This window comes from Aphelocoma coerulescens, chromosome 1, assembly GCF_041296385.1.
Source record: "Aphelocoma coerulescens isolate FSJ_1873_10779 chromosome 1, UR_Acoe_1.0, whole genome shotgun sequence".
NCBI lineage: Eukaryota > Metazoa > Chordata > Aves > Passeriformes > Corvidae > Aphelocoma > Aphelocoma coerulescens.
In genome coordinates this window covers 83,064,166-83,085,475 of record NC_091013.1, presented here as the reverse complement: position 1 = coordinate 83,085,475, position 21,310 = coordinate 83,064,166, and the positions used below count along the sequence as shown (strand labels likewise).

The 21,310-nt window shown below is 42.6% G+C and overlaps 3 protein-coding genes across 3 annotated transcripts; all 3 read left to right on the top strand.

Annotated features, from left to right (window-relative positions):
* Positions 1 to 2: 2 nt before the first annotated feature.
* Positions 3 to 2,663, top strand: ANKRD49 (ankyrin repeat domain 49). Its single transcript, XM_069015231.1, has 3 exons — positions 3 to 89; positions 596 to 866; positions 1,698 to 2,663. Exons 2-3 carry the CDS (start codon positions 609 to 611, stop codon positions 2,154 to 2,156), a joined length of 717 nt encoding a protein of 238 aa, XP_068871332.1. The 5' UTR covers positions 3 to 89; positions 596 to 608; the 3' UTR covers positions 2,157 to 2,663.
* Positions 2,664 to 3,946: 1,283 nt separating this feature from the next.
* Positions 3,947 to 8,203, top strand: C1H11orf97 (chromosome 1 C11orf97 homolog). The gene is made up of 4 exons (XM_069015246.1): positions 3,947 to 4,025; positions 4,582 to 4,686; positions 6,301 to 6,426; positions 8,116 to 8,203. Exons 1-4 carry the CDS (start codon positions 3,950 to 3,952, stop codon positions 8,121 to 8,123), a joined length of 315 nt encoding a protein of 104 aa, XP_068871347.1. The 5' UTR covers positions 3,947 to 3,949; the 3' UTR covers positions 8,124 to 8,203.
* A 6,984-nt stretch (positions 8,204 to 15,187) lies between these two features.
* Positions 15,188 to 20,937, top strand: FUT4 (fucosyltransferase 4). The gene has a single exon (XM_069015203.1). The coding sequence runs from the start codon at positions 15,188 to 15,190 to the stop codon at positions 16,415 to 16,417; it is 1,230 nt and encodes a 409-aa protein (XP_068871304.1). The 3' UTR covers positions 16,418 to 20,937.
* The last annotated feature ends 373 nt before the right edge of the window (positions 20,938 to 21,310 follow it).

Below are 21,310 nucleotides of genomic sequence, written 5' to 3'. Positions count from 1 at the left end.
GCCCTTCCGTCACGTCCGGCGGCCAGGCGGCCCGGAAGCGCTCTCCGGGCCCCGCCTCCGCGGAGCCGCCGGCTGTGCTGGGGCCGCAGGTACCGGAGCAGAGCGGGGCGGATGGGAGACCTGCGGGGCGAGCGGGGATCGGTCGGTCTCTTGCGGGGTGGTGCGGCCTGCCCGGGGTGATGTGGGCCCCGCGGAGAGAAGCGGGGCCGGTGCTGCGGGCCGAGCCGAGCCGGGCCGGGCCGGGCCGTTGGGGCGGAGCAGAGACTCTGCCCCAAAGTCCGGGCTGCTCTCCAGACGCTTTGTTAGTAAAGTGAGCAGCGTTTGGAGTGCGGTCAGCAAACCCCCGCACAGTGTTGCACTGCCAGTCCGAAGGTGGTGCCGTTCGGGGATCGGGTTAACACGGTGCTTTTCTAGCATGGATATTATCTGGGAGTATTGGCGGACCTGGGAAAGCCCGAGTTAGTGGAGGAACACTGAGTTGGATCTTGAGTTTTGCTGTTTGTTGACGTCCACATCATGCATCAGATGGTTTTATTGACAGTTAGTGCACCGATCACAGTTACTGTAAATATTGTTGTACATCTGCTGCTCACAGATCCTGACTGAAAATGAATAAAGACAAGCAAGCTGATGAAGATGATGATGACAACGAACTGTTCGAAGACTTCACAGAGCATTTTAACCAACTTGAACTGCTGGAGACGCACAGGCATTTGATTCCTGTAGGAACTCAGAGCTGTTGGTCAGGACAGTCTGATGATGACGATGATGAGCAAGAAAGAAGTGAGGAATGGTACGAAATGCAAGAAAAGAAAATGGAAAAAAATCCAGAGAAATTGCTACTCTGGGCAGCTGAAAACAATCGGGTAAGGTGCTTGCTCTGTTCATATGTATCATTTGCAAGAATGTTATTTTGAGCACACATTTATAATCTCATCCAGAAACAAAAGTTTACCTGTACTTTCCTTTCTTTCTCTGAGCTGTTTTGATCTGGTTTTGCGAGCCACTGTATGTAAAACATCCCCCTTTGTAGCTGACACACACTAAAACATCTCTGGATCCACTGGCTTTTAGAACAAAATTTTGATTTCAGTTCAAAGTTCAAGTAACAGCACTTTGCTTTAACTTCTATAAACTGAAAGCATTCTAGGCCCTTCATGGCAAATAAGCCTTTTAACTGGGGTGGAGAGTATCTGAAATTTTATTGTTTCAGAAGCTCCATATGCAGATAACAAATGACTATTTTTATATATTTTTATGGACTAAAACCCTTCAACTTTATTGTTGAAAGTGAGGAAGAGATGACCAAGATTGCTTTTTTTGTAGCTGACTACACCCATGTGTACATTTGTTTTCATTAGTTGCCTTACTTACACACAAAAGCTCTATCTGCAGTTCTGTGGAGGTACATATGTCTTCACAGTAAAGAGGGGAGGCAAAGAGGTGTAAGGGAAGGTACTCCTAAAGGTATATGATGTTCATGCTGGGGCTCTTTAAAACAACCCGTGCAAAACAAATGAAAAAACCACAAAATCCTCCATCCTAGTAACAATAATTGGTTTCATTTTAAAATCCCTTGTAACACTTCAGTGCTTTTGACTCTGACAGAAATTGCTTTTCCATAAAGCTTCAGGACCATGAAAGCCATACATCTTGTTTCGTAGAATCACATGAAGTTCCCTGTTTTCTTTAAACAGCTGAGTACTGTGAAGAGGCTCCTGAGGGAAAAGCTGGCTCCAGTGAATGCTCGTGATGAAGATCAATACACTCCTCTCCATCGAGCTGCCTACAGCGGGCACTTGGATGTTGCGCACGAATTGGTGGCCCAAGGGGCCGATGTTCACGCACAGACCGTGGATGGCTGGACGCCCCTGCACAGCGCCTGCAAGTGGAACAACACCAGCGTGGCCGCGTTCCTGCTTCAGCAGGGCGCAGACATCAACGCACAGACAAATGGTCTGCTGACACCCCTGCACATTGCTGCAGGAAACAAAAACAGCAGGGAAACCCTTGAACTCCTGCTGATGAACCGCTATGTGAAGCCAGACTTGAAAAACAACTTGGATGAAACTGCCCTTGACATTGCAAGGAGGACTGATATATATCACTACCTTTTTGAAATTGTAGAAGACTGCATAAATGCAGTGTCCCCATAAAAGCTTGTGAATGTGAGGTTTTCTGCCTCTTTCTTGTTAGTGTTCTGCATGCCCGTCGGTGGTGGTCTGTCTCTTTCAATGAGGTTTTAATGTAAGATACTTCAGTGTTTTCCTCAGGCAAAATGTCACTTTCTGCAGCGCAGCCCAGTGGTCACGCTCGTGCTTTGAAGCGTTACTGCTGTTAGTCAAGGTAGTCAGAAAGTCTCAGTAATTTCTGTGACTTTCCATTGAATTAGTGCAGATTTGCAGAGGCCTTTGTAAGTTGTCTCTAGTGTCAAAGCAGGAGGGAAAACTGGAATATTTACTTGATGTGGAAAAATTCTGGCTTGGTTATGCAGAGTTTATTTAGAGTTTATTACAGCTCACTTGAAAATTATTTTTTGAGAAATTTTAACTTTTTTAAAACTGCATGAAAGCTCAGAATGAATGTAACTTATTTGGGTGATACACAAAATGTTAAATGAACCTGATGTAAGGCTTATTATAAAATAAAATATTTAACCCGAAGTATTTTGTCATAATTTTAATTGAAAGCCCATTTATCAATGCAATTGCCTGTTCATAAATCAAATGCATTATTCATAGGATAAGAAAGTCGTTTTGGTTTATTTTTTTTTCCTGGTGCTTTTCAAGGAAGTGACCTTCAATCAAGATCCTGTTTACTTTTCCCTTGCAATTAAGTTGCCTAAAGACTTAATGGCAAGAATGTGGCATTAGTTGGAAAAAATGAGCCGCAACCCTGTGAGAATAAACAACCAGCATACTGTTGTGTTTGATTTAGTTACAGCTTATTTAGTATTTCTCTTTCAGTTTTCAGTTAGTACACTAAAATTTCCCTGTGGTAAGGGCATGCTGTATGATTTTCAACTTCAACTTTACTATGTGTAATTTAGAAGTGGAGAAAGTTGCTTCTCTGTTAAACAAATTGACCTGAAAATTGAATGTAAGAGCTGAAGTACTGTATGAGAGCTGTAGTAAACACTTCACTGTCCCATGCAGATGCCTTACTGAGTGATCCCAAGCTCCTTCCACTAAAACATATGAAGCACAATTGTAGCAGTAGCAGCAGCAGCAGCAGGTTTGGTTATGTTGGCCCATATTTGGTGCTCTGATGATGCTACTGTGGAGGGTGTCTCAGTAACCTGCCTTTTAGAAGCAGTGTGTAATGTTCAACACTTGTTAGATAACGAAGCACAGCCTCTAAGCTATGAATGGTATAAGATGATTTTAATGCCAATTATCTTTTAAAGTTTGGTTTCAGAACATCTGTGGAAGATCAATATACCTTGAAATGCATCAACAAATAACAGAGATGTGGATTAAGGCCACCTCAGTCCAATAAGCAATGTCTGAAGATGCCTCATTTTATGACCAAGCTAGTACTTTTGAGTATCAGTAGATCTACATCGAAACTGGACTCTCTGTCATTCTTCCCCTCAGTCCGGCATTGCCTCGGGCGAGGGTGACACAGCATCCTTCCTTCCGTGGTGACAGCCCACAGGGGTACAGAGTTCGTGATGTGCGTGCCCCGCTCCCGTGGCCATGCTGAGTGGCACAAAGGAGTAGCTCTTACTGGTACCCAGAGCTGTCCCGCACCCCGTGCGCCGAGCGGCGGCCAGGGCCTGCTGTCCCTGGGGCTGGCGGCTGCCGCACCCTGCCTCGGGGGCCGCCTCGGTCCCTCGGGAGCGGGCAGCCGCCGAGGCGCAGCCCCGACGTGGCGGCCCCGCCTGCCGGGCAGCCTGGCAACCCCCGCGGCCGCAGCCCGGCCCAGCCGTGAGGGCGCGGCGGCGGCCATGAGGGCGGCGGGCCCGCAGGTGCCCGCGGCGGCGGCCGGGGAGCCGGGCGGCGATGCCCGCGGCGAGCAGCCCTGTGAGCACGGCCGTCCCCGGTCCCAGGCCGCCCCTGCCCCACCCCGCGGTGTCGCCTCGGGAGCAGAGCCGTTCCCCGCGGCTCCTCACTGATGTCCCCCAGCACCGCGGCAGGGCTGCGAGTAGCGCGCTGGCTGGCAGAGACTGCCCTGGTGCCTTGGGGTGCCCGCATCCCTCTTCAGCGCCTTGGAGACTTCCTGCAGCAAGGACATCTTCTTGGGTGCCTCTCCATCCACGGCCCTGCCTGGGGATGTCTGCCATGGGGAGGCACAGTGGCCGTCTCCCCGAGTGCTCTGGGGTGACTTTGACTACCAGGACACCCCATCTGGGTGTACCCACCAGGGTCCTGTCCTGTACCATCCTCGTATCCTGAGGAATTGCTCGAGGTTGGGGAGAAGGGCCAGGCTGAACACTATCATGTATTTGTAAATGATTGGGTTCATAGTGTGTTGAAGACAGATGCAGAGCAGCGTAACTTGACTTTGCACTCAGCAAAGCATGTCAGCATTCAGGGGTTTTACAATAACTGGTTGTTTTGTACTATGTTTTACTAACAGGCCAGAAATGTGTGCATGTGGAGCTACCGAGGAGAGTTAAAGAAATACTTGAGGAGCATCTTCATTTTGAGAAAGAAGAATGCAATGTTAAACATCCAGCTGCAGGTACTCCTCCTTATCAGCAAATGGCAAGTGTTTGTCAGGACAAGTGATTGTTTTGAGGAACTATAGCAAAATTATTATTATGAAAAAACCAACCCAGAACATTTATGTAATAGCATGCAAAACATTTAGAAAGAGTAGAATTGCATATAGTCTTTATTACTCTTTTATTTTTTTTGGTCAGAAATTATGAGACCAGAGAGAACATGGATAATTCTATATGATCTATCAGTTTAATAAAACAGAAACAATTGCCAAGCAGTAGGGAGGTTTCATTACCTTTTTCTTTGAAAGAAGTGCTGTAGTTATTAGAATACTGTTTCTCTTGTGTAGGATTGAAACCCAATTCTAAACTCACTCAAAATGAATTTAAAACAGTTGGATTCACAGAAAAAAATGTACATAAATTAGGTGATGTAATCAGTACCCAGTAGACGTAAAGCCCATTTGAGCCTGCAACTCTTATTACTGTGATTAGCCTCTGTAGGGAATTACTTAGGTAGCCTCTGTTTGTAGTAAGCAGAGGAAAAAAGGCACTTTGGACATTCTTTTGATCTGTCCTAGATACCTGTCATTGCACGTGTCATGCTCTAAAAGTGCCTGTTATTTTCCTGTTGACTGAAAAGGGATTCTGAACACAGAGCTGAATTGCAGATGTTAACACTGGTCTGCTCAATCCGCTCATGTGGCTAAAATTACTGAGAGCTGAGCACAACTATTTTTTCTGCATCCATCTGCCAATGGATCAAAATTGTCTGGAATATTTCAGTCTGGTTGAATAAATGGATGCTACCTTGTATGTTCGCATGACTTTTGAGGAGTCTCCCAAAGAAATGTGTGTTACGAAGGCTTAAAGTACTAAAGATAATATAGAAACACTACACAAATATTTATTACAGGACTGTATAATATGGATTTATAGTAAGCTCAGTACAGAAATTATATGTATAGCATAATGATATAGGCATAGCATAACCATGATAAATGATAAATATGATAAATACAGATAGATGCTGGTGTACAGATTATTCAGTAAGTACTGAATTCCTTTTTCAGCTGTTTGTAGAATTAGAAATGCTTACTAAGTGACCTGGCCTCTGATAGACAGCAGTTGTCAGGTTGGATGGTTACCTATGTACATAGTTTAGACTACTAAAGTATATTGTTTAAAATAAATTAGATACCAGTAAATTGTGTCCTTTCCACAAAATAAATTAACTTTTTATTTTGTTCTGGTGGTGATGGCTTTGGTTTTTTGTTAGTTTGGTTTGGTTTGGTTTTTTTGGGATGGGTGTTGTTGTTTTCTATATTTTTTATGAGGACATTTGCTATTCCAGAATGACCAAAAAAGGATGCTGGATGCATCAGTGGTATTACTGAGGTTTCTTATATGTTATAGACAAGTTATATCTTGCTTCAGTTAGGAGCCTGAGTAGTCCTAAGCTGTTCTACAAGCAGTAGAGAGCATTGTGGACCTTTAGCAATCTGAATTGCTCTCTAAATACATCAATCTCTTTTCATTAACTGTGGAAGAATATTATGGTGTTGTATTATATTATTCCAGAACAAACTGAAGTAATCAGTTATAAAGCTATTCTTCTGCCAAATTGTTAACAGTGGCTCTGGAAGGAGTTTGGAATGTGAAAAACAATTTCTCCATTAGAAGCCTGAAACCAGTGTCACAGAACAGAAACGATTTACTTTTACAGCCTCAATTCTACTCAAGACATGCAAGAATGAAAAGTAAGAGTCAATAATAAGAAACTTTTACTGTAATACCTCATTTTTAAGTTGCAGGGCATCTTTCTGCAGAGCTAACCCATTTCTTCCTTTAGTAAGTAGGCAACAGACTGAAATCTTTGCATAAGAAATCTGTTCAGGACTGCTGTGTTGAATCACCTTATTTCATATTCTGAAACCTTTCGTAAATGTGTGGAATAATCACTTGTTTCCTACTGATAGATGGTGAGTGTTGGTTTCATGTTCATTGTGAACCTTACTGTTCTTAGTGTCCAACCTTAAGAAATTCAATTGTTTGGAAAAGCACTCCTCCAGCACACCTCCTGAAAAGAGCTTGATCTAGGTATTCTTCCAGGCATTTTAGTAGTTGCCTGCAATGATCAGCTGGTGCTCTGGGAAATGCTCTCTTTACAGTCTGTGGAGTGTGGCTTTTGTGGAGCAGACCTGTTCTTCATAGATTTTAGTATAGTGTGTGCCCACATTCTCTCCTAACCTAACTCTTTTCCAACCCTAAGGAAACAGAGTTTGTTAGCTTGTAAAAGGAATATTTTTAGTGCCATGAGCTTGCAGAATATATGAACTCAGCATATTTTGTCATTACATGAAGCTCCTCCCCACATTCTCGGGGGATAGTGGTTTAAAAATACAGGAAGCTGCATGCGTATCATCATCTTGTGAGATCAGGAGATAGTGGCATCTTACTTACAAGAGCAGCATGGATTAAGTTAATACTGGTATAGGAAGTGTTTAACTAGTACAGCCTTCTGCCAAGCTGCCTTTACTTTAGAGTTACTACTTGTAGGAACCCTTCAGTTATAGAGCAGACCTAACAACTATAGAATAATTCAGAGTTTTGAGATGTTGGCATCATTTTAAAGCTCATGTACCTCAGGCTTTTAGTGAAGGCAAGCAGAGTTTTCAAAGATCATGATCTTCTCCATTTCCTGTTAAGAACCATGAAGAAAGAAGAGCTTTAAAACAAGGCAGTTTATTCAGATTTATGTAGGTGCTGAAAATCTGTTGATTTTCCTTTGGGAATTTGGATGTACCTTCATTCTCAGGGACTGCTGCTAGAGACAAGTGTTTCTCTCCTCACTAGCTATGCTACCTGTTTTGCAGTGGGCGGGCAGGCATCGTGAGAGAAGAGGTGGCAAAGATACATAATGGGAGAAGCACTGGGAGCAATCTGGCTTCAGCTCCTATATTCACCAAACCAGCTCCATTCACGCACTCTTTTCTGTGTAAGGATCTGGGGAAGAAAAGAGGCACTAGTGGGGAACAGGCTACAGAAATGGACAAAAGGGAAAAGACATTTCTAGAGAGAAGGTGAGCCCACTGTGTTTAGTGCCAGAAGGACGGGAACTAGCGAAAGGAAAAGGAAGAAGCACTGATAAGAGGAATGACAGAGGAGACATACTGAAAGTTAGAAATTCCTGAAGGAAACAGAAAAGAGGAGAATACAGTTCAGCAACACAGAGATAGAAACTGTAAAAAATGAAGGGAAAATATGCAGGAGATATAAACAGAAGAGAGAAAAAGAAAAAAAGATATACTCATATTGCTGAACTTACTTAAGTTAATGCATTTTTTCGTCTTCCTTTTACTGCCTTTCCCTAAAAGTGACCAGTGGTTTGGAGGGCTCACTATGTGGTGTCTCATCCATCCTTAGAGCAGATGTTGTCTTTTTTACAGATAGCTGAATGTCAGTGCTGTGAAGACCTGAGCCTGCTTTGACGTGTCAAATCAAACATCAGCATAACTAGCTACCTTTGGAAATGTAGATCTGTATTTATAGGATTTTGAATAAAGTTCTCCTTGAATATGGAGCTATTTCCTTTTTGTTGTTTTATTCATATCTTCATGCTACTTTTTAATCTGGTAAGTAGCTGAATCTGATCCATATTTCCACCAGTGATGAAGATGTCACAATCCAAAGATTACAAGACGTTCTTGCTGACAAATGTGCAACTGTGAAAGTCAACATTTTCATAGTCTTCTCTTTTTCAAAGGGATTCTAAGTTCCAGCAGGTGAATGTAATGTAATTGAAGAGATGCCTTATAATGCTTTAGGCTGAGTTCATCCATTAAACTGAGCATTTCAGAAGGCAAGAATTCATGATTTGGTATCTAGCCTGATTTAATGAAAGTTTAGCATAAATAAGATTCTCTCTATATAAGAGCTATCATAGTATCAAAGAACCACAGAGACATCATGGAACCTGAAATAACTTGCCACTCTCACTCTTAAACCATTATTACAGTGAGGTAACACCAAATGAATATTACTTTGCTTTGTATTATCATGCCACTTATGAAACAAATGCAGATCCTTCTAGGTACTGCATAAAACCAGAAAAGAAATGGGGTCCTCCGAGGCTGTTTCACCATGGACTCCCCTGTGCTGCAAGGGCACAGCTGCCTCACCATGGTCTTCCCCACAGGCTGCTCTGGCTCCTGGAACATCTCCTGCCTCTCCTTCTCCACTGACCTTGGTGTCTGCAGGGTTGTTCTTATATATTCTCACTCCTCTCTTCTCTGGCTGCAATTGCTTCTGTGCAGTAACTTTTTCCTTCTGAAATTTGTTATCCCAGAGGCACTACCACCACTGCTAATCGGTGCAGCCTTGGTTAGCAGCAGATCTGTCTTGGAGCCAGATGGTATTGGCTCTGTTGGACACAGAGGAAGCTTCTAGAACTTCTCGCCGAAGCCACCCCTGTAGTCACCACCCTGCTATCATAACGTTGCCTGAAAGGTGGAGATGGGATTTGTTTCTGGGGCTCTCAGCTTTTCAGGAAGTATCTATAAAACACTAAATATTTTTAAAAAGGAAGTCTCACTGACAACTTTATGAAAGTGGACTTTGATTTCCTTTGAGGTTTTTTACATTTTTCTGTGAATTAAATTAGATGTTTGTTCTTTGATTGTCTGGAACTCTTCTCTGACATTAAAAGTTTGATTTTATTTTTGTATCAGTGAGAACAGATAAAAGAAAAACCAAAACCAAAACAGCCCCTCAGCTGGCTTCAAGTCAACTTTTTTCAGTGTTTCCATTTGACTTCTAAATGAAAAAAATTATTGGCACTGAATATTGTACCTGAGGCACTAGAGTAGCTCCTTTTGAAAATACTGCTCCCACTTTTTAGATGCAAATTTGATCATGAATCACACAATAACATTTGAAAAATGCTGGATTTTCAGAGGCTTTGATTAGGCTTGTTGCATCTTGCTTCTGCTTCATTTTATTTTTATCCTACTCCCCTCTCCTTGCTTTCTCATGCTCTTTCATAATCATGTTTTAAAGTTTTTCAAATGAAAATATTTTCTGGCTCTATCTTGGATTCCTTCACTAGCTCAGGTTTGGTGCACCATTTGGTGCACATTTTTTCCTTCTTCCCTTTTGTGCGACCTTCTACAAGAGAAATTCCTTTTAGACCTCTTCCACTGAATATATTACCTCAATTATGAGGCTTGGGTAATTCTTACCTAGTCTGATATATTCATGTTCATGACCTTTTTATTTGTCTCCTCTTATATCTGAATAAAACATAGCAATTTTTAAAAATACCATATTGTGTAATATTAATAGTATTAATATTACTGTAATATTTGTAATATCTTTATAATATTTCATTAAATAGGGTGTTGGGTAATTTCAATTAACTGTGCTCACATTTTATCCTAGTGACTTTTTACTGTCTAACTGTTCAGCTCTCCTTTTCTCCTTTTCTATTTTATTATTTCATTGCCAAACTCAACACTACTGTTTTGAAAGACAATTGTTATCATTGCTTATAGGATTACATCATTGCATGTATTAGTAACAGTGATTAAACACTACATTTTTCCAAGGCTACATCTACATTATTAAGTAATGAAGCACAACAGGAGGGGGTCAAGTTATTAAAGCAGCTGGTATTGAGAGCCCCATAACTAGATTACATGTGGTTTAGGAGATATACTTCAAATTAGGGCTAGTTTTGTCTCCTGGAGTGAGATATGGCCCTGATCCCTGATGTTCAAAGATGTCCAAAGAGAAGTTTTGCCACATATCCTCACCCTCTGTCCTGGAAGACACTCACTGGGTAAAATGAGAGCATCAGTGCTGGTTGCACATCACTGTCTCTTGCCACTGTGGCTGCATAAGATGAAGTCCAGTGCTCAAAAAACCTAAGGAAGATTAAAATTACTGATACCTGCTAACCAATATCCAGAGAGCCAAATTCTGGCTTGCTGGTACCCACATGTGTGTCAAAGTGTCTGAGGATCATGTGGGACTGCTAGGAAAATTTTCTGCTGTGATTTTGCCTGTGGTCTACACTGGTGAACAACAAAGTTGTGTGTTTCCATGGAAGATTGAAGAGTGTCCTGGACAGGATCCTTCATTCACAGTGTGCACAGCACATTTGTTCATGCCTGTGCCTTGACCTGGAAATATCAACTTCACATGGTTTTAATCCAACATTGCTCACAGTCACAAGTGTAGCTGGGCAGAATATTTTAACATTGCCTTTGCTGCATATGCAGAAACATGAGTTTGTCTGTCCAGAAACTGTTCAGGCATCAACTTTCAACTGAATCTTTTATCTCTGGTTGTATTTCTGAATTTTAAACTTCCAAGCAGAAAGATCATAATCCTAAATATGAAACACTAGGTAATCAAATTACAGGCATTTAAACTTCACGCTTAAATACAAAGTGTGCAATTTATACAGAACAAAACTTTCATCACTCCTTTTCATACAGAATTTATGTTCTTACTTGGCAAAACTTGCATTGAAACCACGGGGAGTATTTATGAAGAAGGAACTTCAGCATCATTCTTAGTGTCGTTTTGGTACCAGACAGCATCCTGCTATGCTTTGAACCTGATCACAGTTTCTTAGGATGAAAAACTCCACAAGGTTTCTCCAGCTGACAGAATGTCTGGGTTGATAGATGTGACTGAAAACACAACCATGTCTTGCAGTACCTTTTAAACTGCCTTTGTAAAACAGTTGACAAATAACTTCAAAGACTTTTCTAGGCTTAAATATTTCTAAAGTGTGACAAAACAGAGTGAGTCAGAGTAGAGGAGGAAGCCAGTTGGGAAGTTCCAGACGAAAATATTTCCTGCTGTTAGAGATGGCAAATATTCAACCTTCAAATAAGCAAAATATATTTTATTTTGCAACAGCTTCATTACTAACATACAGCATTTTATTTTAAATTCATGACTATCAGCAACATGAGAACTTGCTGTGGTTTCCATGGAGCAGTTAAAGCACTCCCAAGTTGCATATACAGTGCCAAGAAGTCTGTGTGGTCCTCAGTCCATGGGGCTATCTCCTGGGCTGGTTTATTTCCAAAGCAGACAAAACTAGATGTGCTCCCTGTGGGAGGTCTTCAGGCATCTGGCAACACTGCTCAACCTTCATCGTGTTGTACTTCTCAGTGATGTCCATGGAGTTTTTCCCGAGTCAGAGTGAACAAAACCGCTTGACAAAACGCTCCCAGCACAGAGTAGCTGATGTGATCGTGCCATGGACACGCTGTGTGTTATGGCAGAAATGAGGCAAACTGAAGTTTATATAGGTTACTGCCAGGCTGGTATTTATTCTCTAGACAAGAAATGAGACATTAATAAGGGGAGAGAAACATCTCACCTACACACAGATCTGAGGACATCTGACTTCTAACCTTGGTCCTGACACTGAGGTCACTCCCTGTATCCCTCACTCTACAGCAACACATCACATCTGGCTTTCAAATTTACTACACCAAGGTTTCTAGGAGGTTGCTAGACTTATAAATGAAGGCACATCTATCATTACTTTCAGTAGTGACTATGTTGAATACCCAATTAAAAATGTGTTTCTGGTTTTTTTTCATATGGTGAGGATTTGAAGACAGCAACAACAAAGCAGTCAGATCTGTAATTTGTAAAAATTCTAAAATATGTCTTAAATATACATTTCATCTTGCTCTAGATATAAATTCTAAAAAGATTGGTGAACTAGTGGACTACCTACAATGTGTAAATATAAACATGTATTTAGTTTCCACAGAGCCAGGTGTAACATGAAAATTAATTTAAGGTATTACTCATAGAAACAATTTAGGCCACTGTCCTCTCATCTTGAAATGATTAAATTCTTATTTGCCATAATAAACCAAATATTATTATAATTCTGGATATCTATGTTGTATATACAACCACAACTTACTGTGGATTTCAGTAATAGCTTTTTTTAAGATGCAGTGTAGATGCTGTGTTTAGGAATGTTTAGCTGATGTTGTGCTGAGGAACACAGAAAGCCATGTCTTGATTTTATGCTAAGTAATTCAACAGATTTGTCTCCATATAACAATAGTCTTAATATGGATGCCATTGCAGTGTGGATGAAAGACACACTGAAGTTTCCCTGTGAGATGGCAAAAAAATCAAAAGTAACTAGGCAACTCTTGCTATGAATCGTCATAATGGAAGTTGGTTTTTTTTTTTTTTGGTCTTTCAAATTTGCCACTATTTGGCTTATAAAGATTTCCATGTTAAGTTGTCCTGAAACATTTAATAAATGCTGAATTAATGCCAACATTTTTGTTGACTTACCATAGGCAGGGTCAGGCCTTACATCATCAATGTAACTGGTCAGGCTTTGGATTTGGAATGCTTAGCAGCAAATCTTCAAGCCATGGAAATGAAAACGTGACTAGATAAAGACTCCTCTAAAGTCACGTATCAATGCTGAAAGCTCCTGAAGGAAAATAAGAAGTCATTGCAGCTGATACGATCAAATTTATTGAGTGAATCAGAATTCTACGGAAGCCAACTGAGTTCTCCCACTCACTTTCACAAGTCTCAGGTTTCTCATATTATCTGAAAGAATGTCTGAAGAAACAAAATAACTAACAGTTGTGCGTTGTGTTCATTTTATGTAGTGTTCTGTGTATCGGGTGGGCTCTGGATTGAATCTACGTACAGCTTAAGGCTTCACAGGATTTTACGCTCCTTGGTATTGCATTTCTGTATTTTTTTTCCAGTTTTCTACTGTAGTAAAGTAACTTTCCCATGTTCCCATTTTGTGACTAAAATCAGTGTTATTTATCAAGAGAGGTTCTAGCGCCGGCAATGACTCCCCTCATCCACTAGGGTGGACTAGTGTTCCTTGGAGATTCCTTCCAACCAACCCTGTATGGTGAAGCACAGGCAGCCAGATACCAACTCCAGCCACAGCTGTTGGCATTTCTTACACTTTATGAGTGCTTGCAGCATGGACTATGGCAGTACTATGTACATAGTATGGAAGGACTATGTACATAGTCCAAGTACCACTTGGGCTATGTACAATAGGTTTATGAATGTACATAACTTAGTTACTAACCTAACAGCACCCTCACACACAACTGTGCTTTATTTTTTAGAGTAAACAGGCTTGAATCACTTCTCTTACTAATACAGAGTCAAGTTGTAGCGCCTTGATGTATGTGGTATGTAAAATCTATGCTGAAATCCAAACAGTCAGGGAGAATTTATGCCTGGTGTAACTCTGTTGCCTTCAGTACATATATAAGAGAGGATCTTGGTTCTACAGTTGTTGGATATGAGCATGTGCAATGTCAGAGCTGGAAACTCGTTCAGTTTTGTACAAACACTGTTAGAACAGTGTGAGTCAAGAATCTCTCAGTTCACTGAAGCAAATTACTTAGGAAAAAAGTTTTGAGCCTATGTGATGTACTTTTTCATAGCAACTCTGTGAAGCAGAGCTGGAAAAAATTTTCTGGTAACCATAATATTTTGTAGTTTTTAAATAATTGTGAGATTTTAAAGTAAATATGTATGATTATAAGAAAGCTGTAAAGGAGCAAAAAGAATCCTCTTTTACAATTTATTTTCCTTTAGTTTTCCAAATGGTTAATCCGCCTAGAGGTGCTTGAAACTGATTGAATTTGACAGGAATTCAAAGCTACTGTAGCAGCTGTCACTTCTTTTTTTTTTTCCTTTTTTTTTTTTTTCCTAAATAAGTGACTTATTCAAACGTGAGGAGGAAGGAGCAGCGGAGACAGCATGTGATGAACTGACTGCAGACCCCATTCCCCATCCTCCTATGCTGCCGTTGGGGAGGAGGCAGAGAAACTGTGAGAGAAATTGAGCCTAGGAAGATGGGAAGGGTGGGGAGAAGGTGCTTTTCAGTTTTGGTTGAATTTCCTATCACCCTACTCTGATTTGATTGGCAATAAATTAATTTTCCCAAATCGGTTTTGTTTTGCCCGTGACGGTAATCGGTAAGTTCTCTCTCCCTGTCCTTATGTCGACCAGACAGCCTTTCGTTAAATTTTCTCTCCTCTGCCTTGCTGATGAAGGCAGTGACAAATCGGCTGTGATAAACACCCAGCACCAAGCCAGGGTCAACCCACCAGAGGTGCCAGGGTGCGGGCGCCCTGAGACCCCTTGAGAGCGTCCCCACAACCCTTCCCGTGCGTGCTGGGGCCTGGGCTCTCACAGGGGGTCCCTCCCGAGTGCGGGGACACAAACTCCTTCTGCGGCCCCGAGTCGGGCATGAGCAACAGAGCGGCCCGGGCCGGGCGTCACCTGCACCGTCACTCCCGCTGCCGTGGCGGAGCTGCCGCACCGGGGAGGGGCGAGGCCGCGAAACCCCGCCGGGAGCCCGAGCATTGCTCTCCCCGAGGGCGGAGCGGCAGCGGCCGCGGCGGGCGGGGCAAGGCGGCAGCCAGGGGCGGGGGGCGGCACCCCGGCCGGGAGGCGGAGGGCTGAGGACGGGCCGGCATGGCCGGGAGGGGGGGCGGCGGCGGCGGCACCTCCCCGCCGCCGGGGCCGGGGGTGGGGGCAGAGCGGCGGCGGCGGCAGCAGCCCCAGCCCCAGGATGCGCTGCCCGGCCCCGGCGCCGCCGGTGCCCTGCGAGGGCCAGAGCGGCGTCAGCGGGCGGCAGGGATGGATGCGGCCCCGCGGCGCTGCCCCAGCTGCTGCTGGCGGCGGTGGCGGCGGCGGCTGCGCGGGCGGCGGTGGGCGCTGGCGGCCGGGCTGCTGGGCGCCGCCACCGCGCTCGCCCTGTACTCGGCGCTGCCCGAGCCGGCCCGGGCGGACGGCGAGGTGGTGACCGTGCTGCTGTGGTGGGAGCCCTTCGGCCGCCCGCGGCGCTTGCCCGACTGCCGGCGGCGCTACAACATCAGCGGCTGCCGCCTCAGCGCCGACCGCAGCCGGTTCGGCGAGGCGCAGGCGGTGCTGTTCCACCACCGCGACCTGGCGCGGCACGGCGCCCAGGGGCTGCCCCGCGGGTTCCCGCCGCGGCCCCCGCGGCAGCGCTGGGTGTGGATGAACTTCGAGTCGCCGTCGCACTCGCCCGGCCTGCGGGGGCTGGCCGGGCTCTTCAACTGGACCATGTCCTACCGCCGCGACTCCGACGTATTCGTGCCCTACGGGTACCTCTACGTCCCGCCGGCGCCCCGGCCCTTCGTCCTGCCCCGCAAGACACGGCTGGTGGCCTGGGTCATCAGCAACTGGAACGAGGAGCACGCCCGGGTGCGCTACTACCGCCAGCTGAAGGAGCACCTGCCCATCGACGTGTACGGGGCGCGGGGGCTGGCGCTGGCCGAGGGCGGCCTGGTGGAGACCGTCTCAGCCTACAAGTTCTACCTGGCTTTCGAGAACTCCCAGCACACCGACTACATCACTGAGAAGCTCTGGAGAAACGCCTTCTCCGCCAGCGCCGTGCCCGTCGTCCTGGGACCCCGCAGGGCCAACTACGAGCGCTTCATCCCCCCCGACTCCTTCATCCACGTTGACGACTTCCCCAGCCCCCGGCTACTGGCCACCTACCTGAAATTCCTCGATAAAAACAAACCCAACTACAGGCGGTACTTTGCCTGGAGGAAGAAGTACGAAGTCCACGTCACCTCGTTCTGGGATGAGCATTTCTGCAAGGTCTGCGAGACTGTTCGGGCAGCTGGGAATCAAATCAAGACTGTTCGAAATCTGGCCAGCTGGTTTGAAAGCTGATGTTCCTGGCGGGTGAGGCTTGCCTGGGCCGGCGTCAAGGTGTAGGGGACGATGGGTCTCACAGACATCAGTAGCCAAGGTAGTCGGTATTAGCCACAGAAGACTGGCATCAGTGAGAGAAGCGTACAGGTACAGGAAAACAAGCTGTGAAAAGCCTACAAAAGGAAGATTTTTATTAAGGAGAAAATTATGAAAGTACAAAGAGACATTATGCCAGATGATTCCTAAAGAGCAAAGTTAAATTTCCAAATGTTGTACAGTTACAGAACTTTTAAAGTTCTGCACAGCTCAACATAAATATCCGATGCCAAGTTCTTCAGCCGTACAGCTGAAACCAATTTGGGCGGCTATGACAACTTCCTGGACTGTGAAATTTTCCTCTGCTCACAGAGGATACATGATCAGTGCTGGTTTTCTGTGATACTAGGAAAAAAATGAATGTTTTTAATTGATTTTTATGCGTGTGAAAACTATTTACAGTTCTGAGCCGCAAGTGTTGAATGTAAGAATGTAATGATATAGTAGCACCTTTTAGCAATGCTTGAAATTAACAGCCTGCTAATAATGCTTTGAACCAAATAAGTGTTTCATTCAGGAAAAAGCATATGGAGGGGACTGAATCTGAGTGGACAAACAGCTCACATGATGTAGGGTATTTCTGCTACTACCTGCTGAAACCATAGGCAAGTTTATCATGTATGAAGGTAGAGAAGAGCTTTAAGTACAGGAAAAGACAGACTGTAGGGAAAAAATTTGGAACACTTCCACCCTCCCTTTATTCAGGAATTAGAATATGTTTACAGGTATCTGCATGTTTTTCTCTGCAAAATTATTGCCATACAGGGAAATGCGGGGAAAGGCTCAGAATGGCAGGGGTTTTATTACTGTATTGAGTATATATACAGAAAGGCTAACTTATTTCTCAAGTATCAGTAGACAGTGCCATTGTGTAGCAACTGTTTTGGTTTATGGCATGCATTTTTAAAAATTCTGCTGGGGGACAGACTAATCAGAATGCTGTTTTGTTGTTTGTAAAATAGTTGTTACCAAAAAAACCCCAAACTCCCAAATCATTCCTATTCAAAAAGAAAATTACTGTATAGAATAAGATCTATGCTGTTGGTAAAATACAGATTGTGTGAGGAAAGAATATAAAAAGGGAAGGATTTACTATTTTATTTCCTTTGGTTTTGAGGTCCTTTTTTGTCTCAGTTTTTTAATCCATAAATAGGTTCTTAAGGTAGAACTTCCTTTGCCCAGTGCCTGTCAGGAACATTTACAGTAGTTATTCCCTTTTAGACTCCCACATTTTGCTGGAGACATCCTAGCAGTCGATGTGTTGGTACTTTTTGGTTACATGTAATCTTGCTCAGAAAGAAACTTCAGTTACAATTCCACATCCTTGCCAAGCTGAGCCTCCCTGTCTTTTGCAGCTATGAAGTTTGGTGGCAAAAAAATTACAACCTACGAGAGACCTGCCCAAATGAATAAGGTATTCATTCCGCTCCTTTAGAAGGAGCTGGATAATCCATGGAGTTACTTGGAAACTTCATTCAGAATAAAATCATGGGCACAGGACAGGTGGGAAAAGAACAAAGTCAGTTGCAAATAAAAGATGGGCATCAGAACAGGCGACTTCACTGGCATTTGTGAGTCATATTTAGGTTAGGAAAGGATTAGATTTCATTTAAGCAGTATGGGATATTGGATGAGTGCTTTTAAAATATATGAGCTGGCAGTTTACTGTGATTTATTTCTGGTTAGATGTTCCCCATGATTAGGTAAGCATGGAACCAAGGATTATTGGAAAAAACCTAATAATAATGAAGTTCATTAATAATTTGCATAGTTTTACCAGTTCAGATCTTGCAGGCTTCTGCAATTATTCCCTTCTGCTTTTGTGCAAGGAGGGATGGCTGAAAGTACTTGATGAACCTTTCTGTTGTCAGTGCCAGAGTTGCTGCAGAATATTTATTGGGAAGGGAGTGAAAACAATCTGTGCAATGCAGGGTGTAGTAGGGATGGTTGCTAATGCTGCACTTTCACTTCAAGAGGTATAAAGTGATTGTTTAAAGTAAAAGTGTGTTCGTCATGGCATGGTCATTTATTTCTCTACCAGTGGTTACTATTCCCATAACACTGGGTTTGATATTTTTAGAACTCTAATTTAGGTGTTGCATTAACAGTAATACCTAAGTGTTGGGATGATAGGTTCTCTCTCTCCCTTTGAATTTATAATATCTTTTTTTCTGTTCAGTTTTTATCACAGTTCATATAACTGTATACAAAAAAACCAATCTTAAAAGTGATGAAACAATATTTAAGATTGCATTACTTTTTACCAGTCTGATGAAACTAGTGCATTTTTTCCAGTCCTCCTAATTTTTTTTAGCATTTTGTGAAAGTTTCCAGGCACACAGTTCCTCTGTGTAATTATTAGTAATGCCATGGGCAGATCATCAGGCTACAGGAGCATGGGAATTTCCAGGGATCGCAAACATTAATTTTTTTTCTCAGCCTCTCTAAAAAAAAAGAGTTGAAGTCTTTGATGAAATATTTTTGTAAAATTCAGAAAAGAGCTGCAAAGCAATTAAAGCATCATATTTGTGTAAAGTGATCAGAACTGCACCGTATTTGTAAATTCTGCATTGAGGGTTTTCAAGAACTGTATGGTGAAAACTGCAGATTTGTAGTAATTATTGCAGAGCACTTGCACTGGGAGAAGAGAAGCCTTTTATAATTTCATCATTCTTACATGGGTGTTGCATACTTGTCACTTTCCATTTGGGAAGAAACTCAGCCCAGGCCTAGAAGTGCTGAAGTCAGTATTACAATATCTCTGTAAATCTCTGGGTTTTGGCTCATCCACACCACGAGCTAATAGTGTACTGTTACAGGCAGAGGACCAGCTTTTGTAATGCACTTGGTAGAGCCCCAGTTCAATGATAAATATAAAGCTTGCCTGAGCGAATTGATTTGTACATTGGGTACCAGACTCCACAAGGCATTGCTGATGATGTATACAACCCAGTTGTAAAAATTGGGGAAAGTTATTTTTTATTTTAAGTAGAAAAGTTTCCTTGAATACATTTTGAAAAAGTTTTTATTCCATGCCTTAAAATATGGGGGTAGAGGGAGAGAAAGGAAGATCATTGTCTTCTGGGTTTTATAAAGAGAAGAATTACCATTACTTTTTGATTATGATGTAAATGGAATAGAGAATTATGTGATCCCTCAAATTGCATATTGTATCTCAGGGAATTTTATATTGTAAGCTGTCTTGATCTTTATAGAATGAAGTAACTTTATATTAATTATATAGATTGACACTCAATAAAATTAAAGCAAGTAGTGCAAAACAACCCTATTTTTTATTCTGTTGCCTGTGTTATGAAGGCTGTAGAAAACTGCTTTTTAAAGAGAATGAATGTCTTTTAATGTTTGTTTAATAAATAAAAGTGGCTGATTGTTCTCAAAGTAGTCAGACCATCTGAGGTGAGGCATGAAACCTGGTTCTGCCAGGAGAAAAATATTTTCATAGGAGAGGCTGTGCCGAGTTATTTTCTATATGAAAAGATGCATTTATTGAAGTTGGGAGTTGGAAAAATGTCATTTCAAACAAAATCAAAAAACAGACTTTCTCTTGACCTAGAGAGAATTTGAATGTGGTTGGATTCTTTTTGCCCCCCTTAAATTTCAAAATGAGACTATGTTTATTTTGGTGTTCAGCATGTAGTGCTACATATACCTTTTCAGCTACAGCTTTTTTCATGGTTGTTCATGGTTACCTCTCTCCTCGTCTTCTGAGCAGCTTGGTGCACAGTACTGAGAAAGCATTTCTGAAAATTCCTGCCCAGCCAGGATGGGGGCAGAGCTACAGTCCTTGCTTTTCCCCTAAGGTGATTGATGTTGTATCATTATCGCATTTAACTTTTTTAAGTACCGCTTAAACTGACTGCTTGCTTACTCCTACCTGAGGGGGGAAACGTTTTTTTGCTCATTTTCCAGATGGCACTGAACACTGGATTGGGGAAACTGGTGTAAATATTTTTCTGACAAATATTGGGTACCATTTGTTCAAGCTTGTTTGGTGACTCTTAAGCGAGTTATGCCTGATTAAGCTCACACAGCTTTCTTTCCAGCAGTCATATAAAATGGTGTTTGTTTTAAGAGAGTAAATAACCCTTTGTAGGGCCCACAGAGCTGACTCAATCTAAAATCTGTTGATGAGAACACAGTGTCTTAATGTGAATTTAAGTGGTGTTTAACTAAAGATAACTCAGGATCCAAGTGTAACAGCCGGTTTTTAATAAGTGAAAAAACCTCATTATTTGAATAACTTGCCTGTAACCAGCGTGGTTTATGTAACCAACTCAGTTAAATGATTTGCATAATTAATGTATTTTCTTCTGTGCGGTCATTTTAAAAACAATACCCAAGGCCAGAATTTCTATATCTTCTTTGCATTCTGCAGATTTTTTTTTTTTTAAATGATCTTGAGCTAAATACTTAAGCTTAATTTTGACACAATGGCAGCTGTTCCTGAGAGTCTCACCTCAAAGATTATCTGAGATAAAAAAGTTGAAGCCTGTTTTTCAGGAGTGCTTTGAGAGCTGCAGGGATTTCTCACTGCTGGCAGTAAGGTGCTCAATGTGTTCAGGAAGCATTGAGAAGCTATGACCCCCTTTTAATTGAAAAATTTTCTCTAAAGGAGTACATACTTTTCAGAATTCCTTCAATGATATTAGCTCCTTATAATTGCATGGGTTTAATTTTTGCAACGGAGTTAAAACTGGACTTTATTTCGGGAATGCTCAATATTTTAATAATATTCTTTTGATAACTCTGAAAAATGGTCTCACATTTGGAACTTCAGTTTTTCTCTATTTGTCA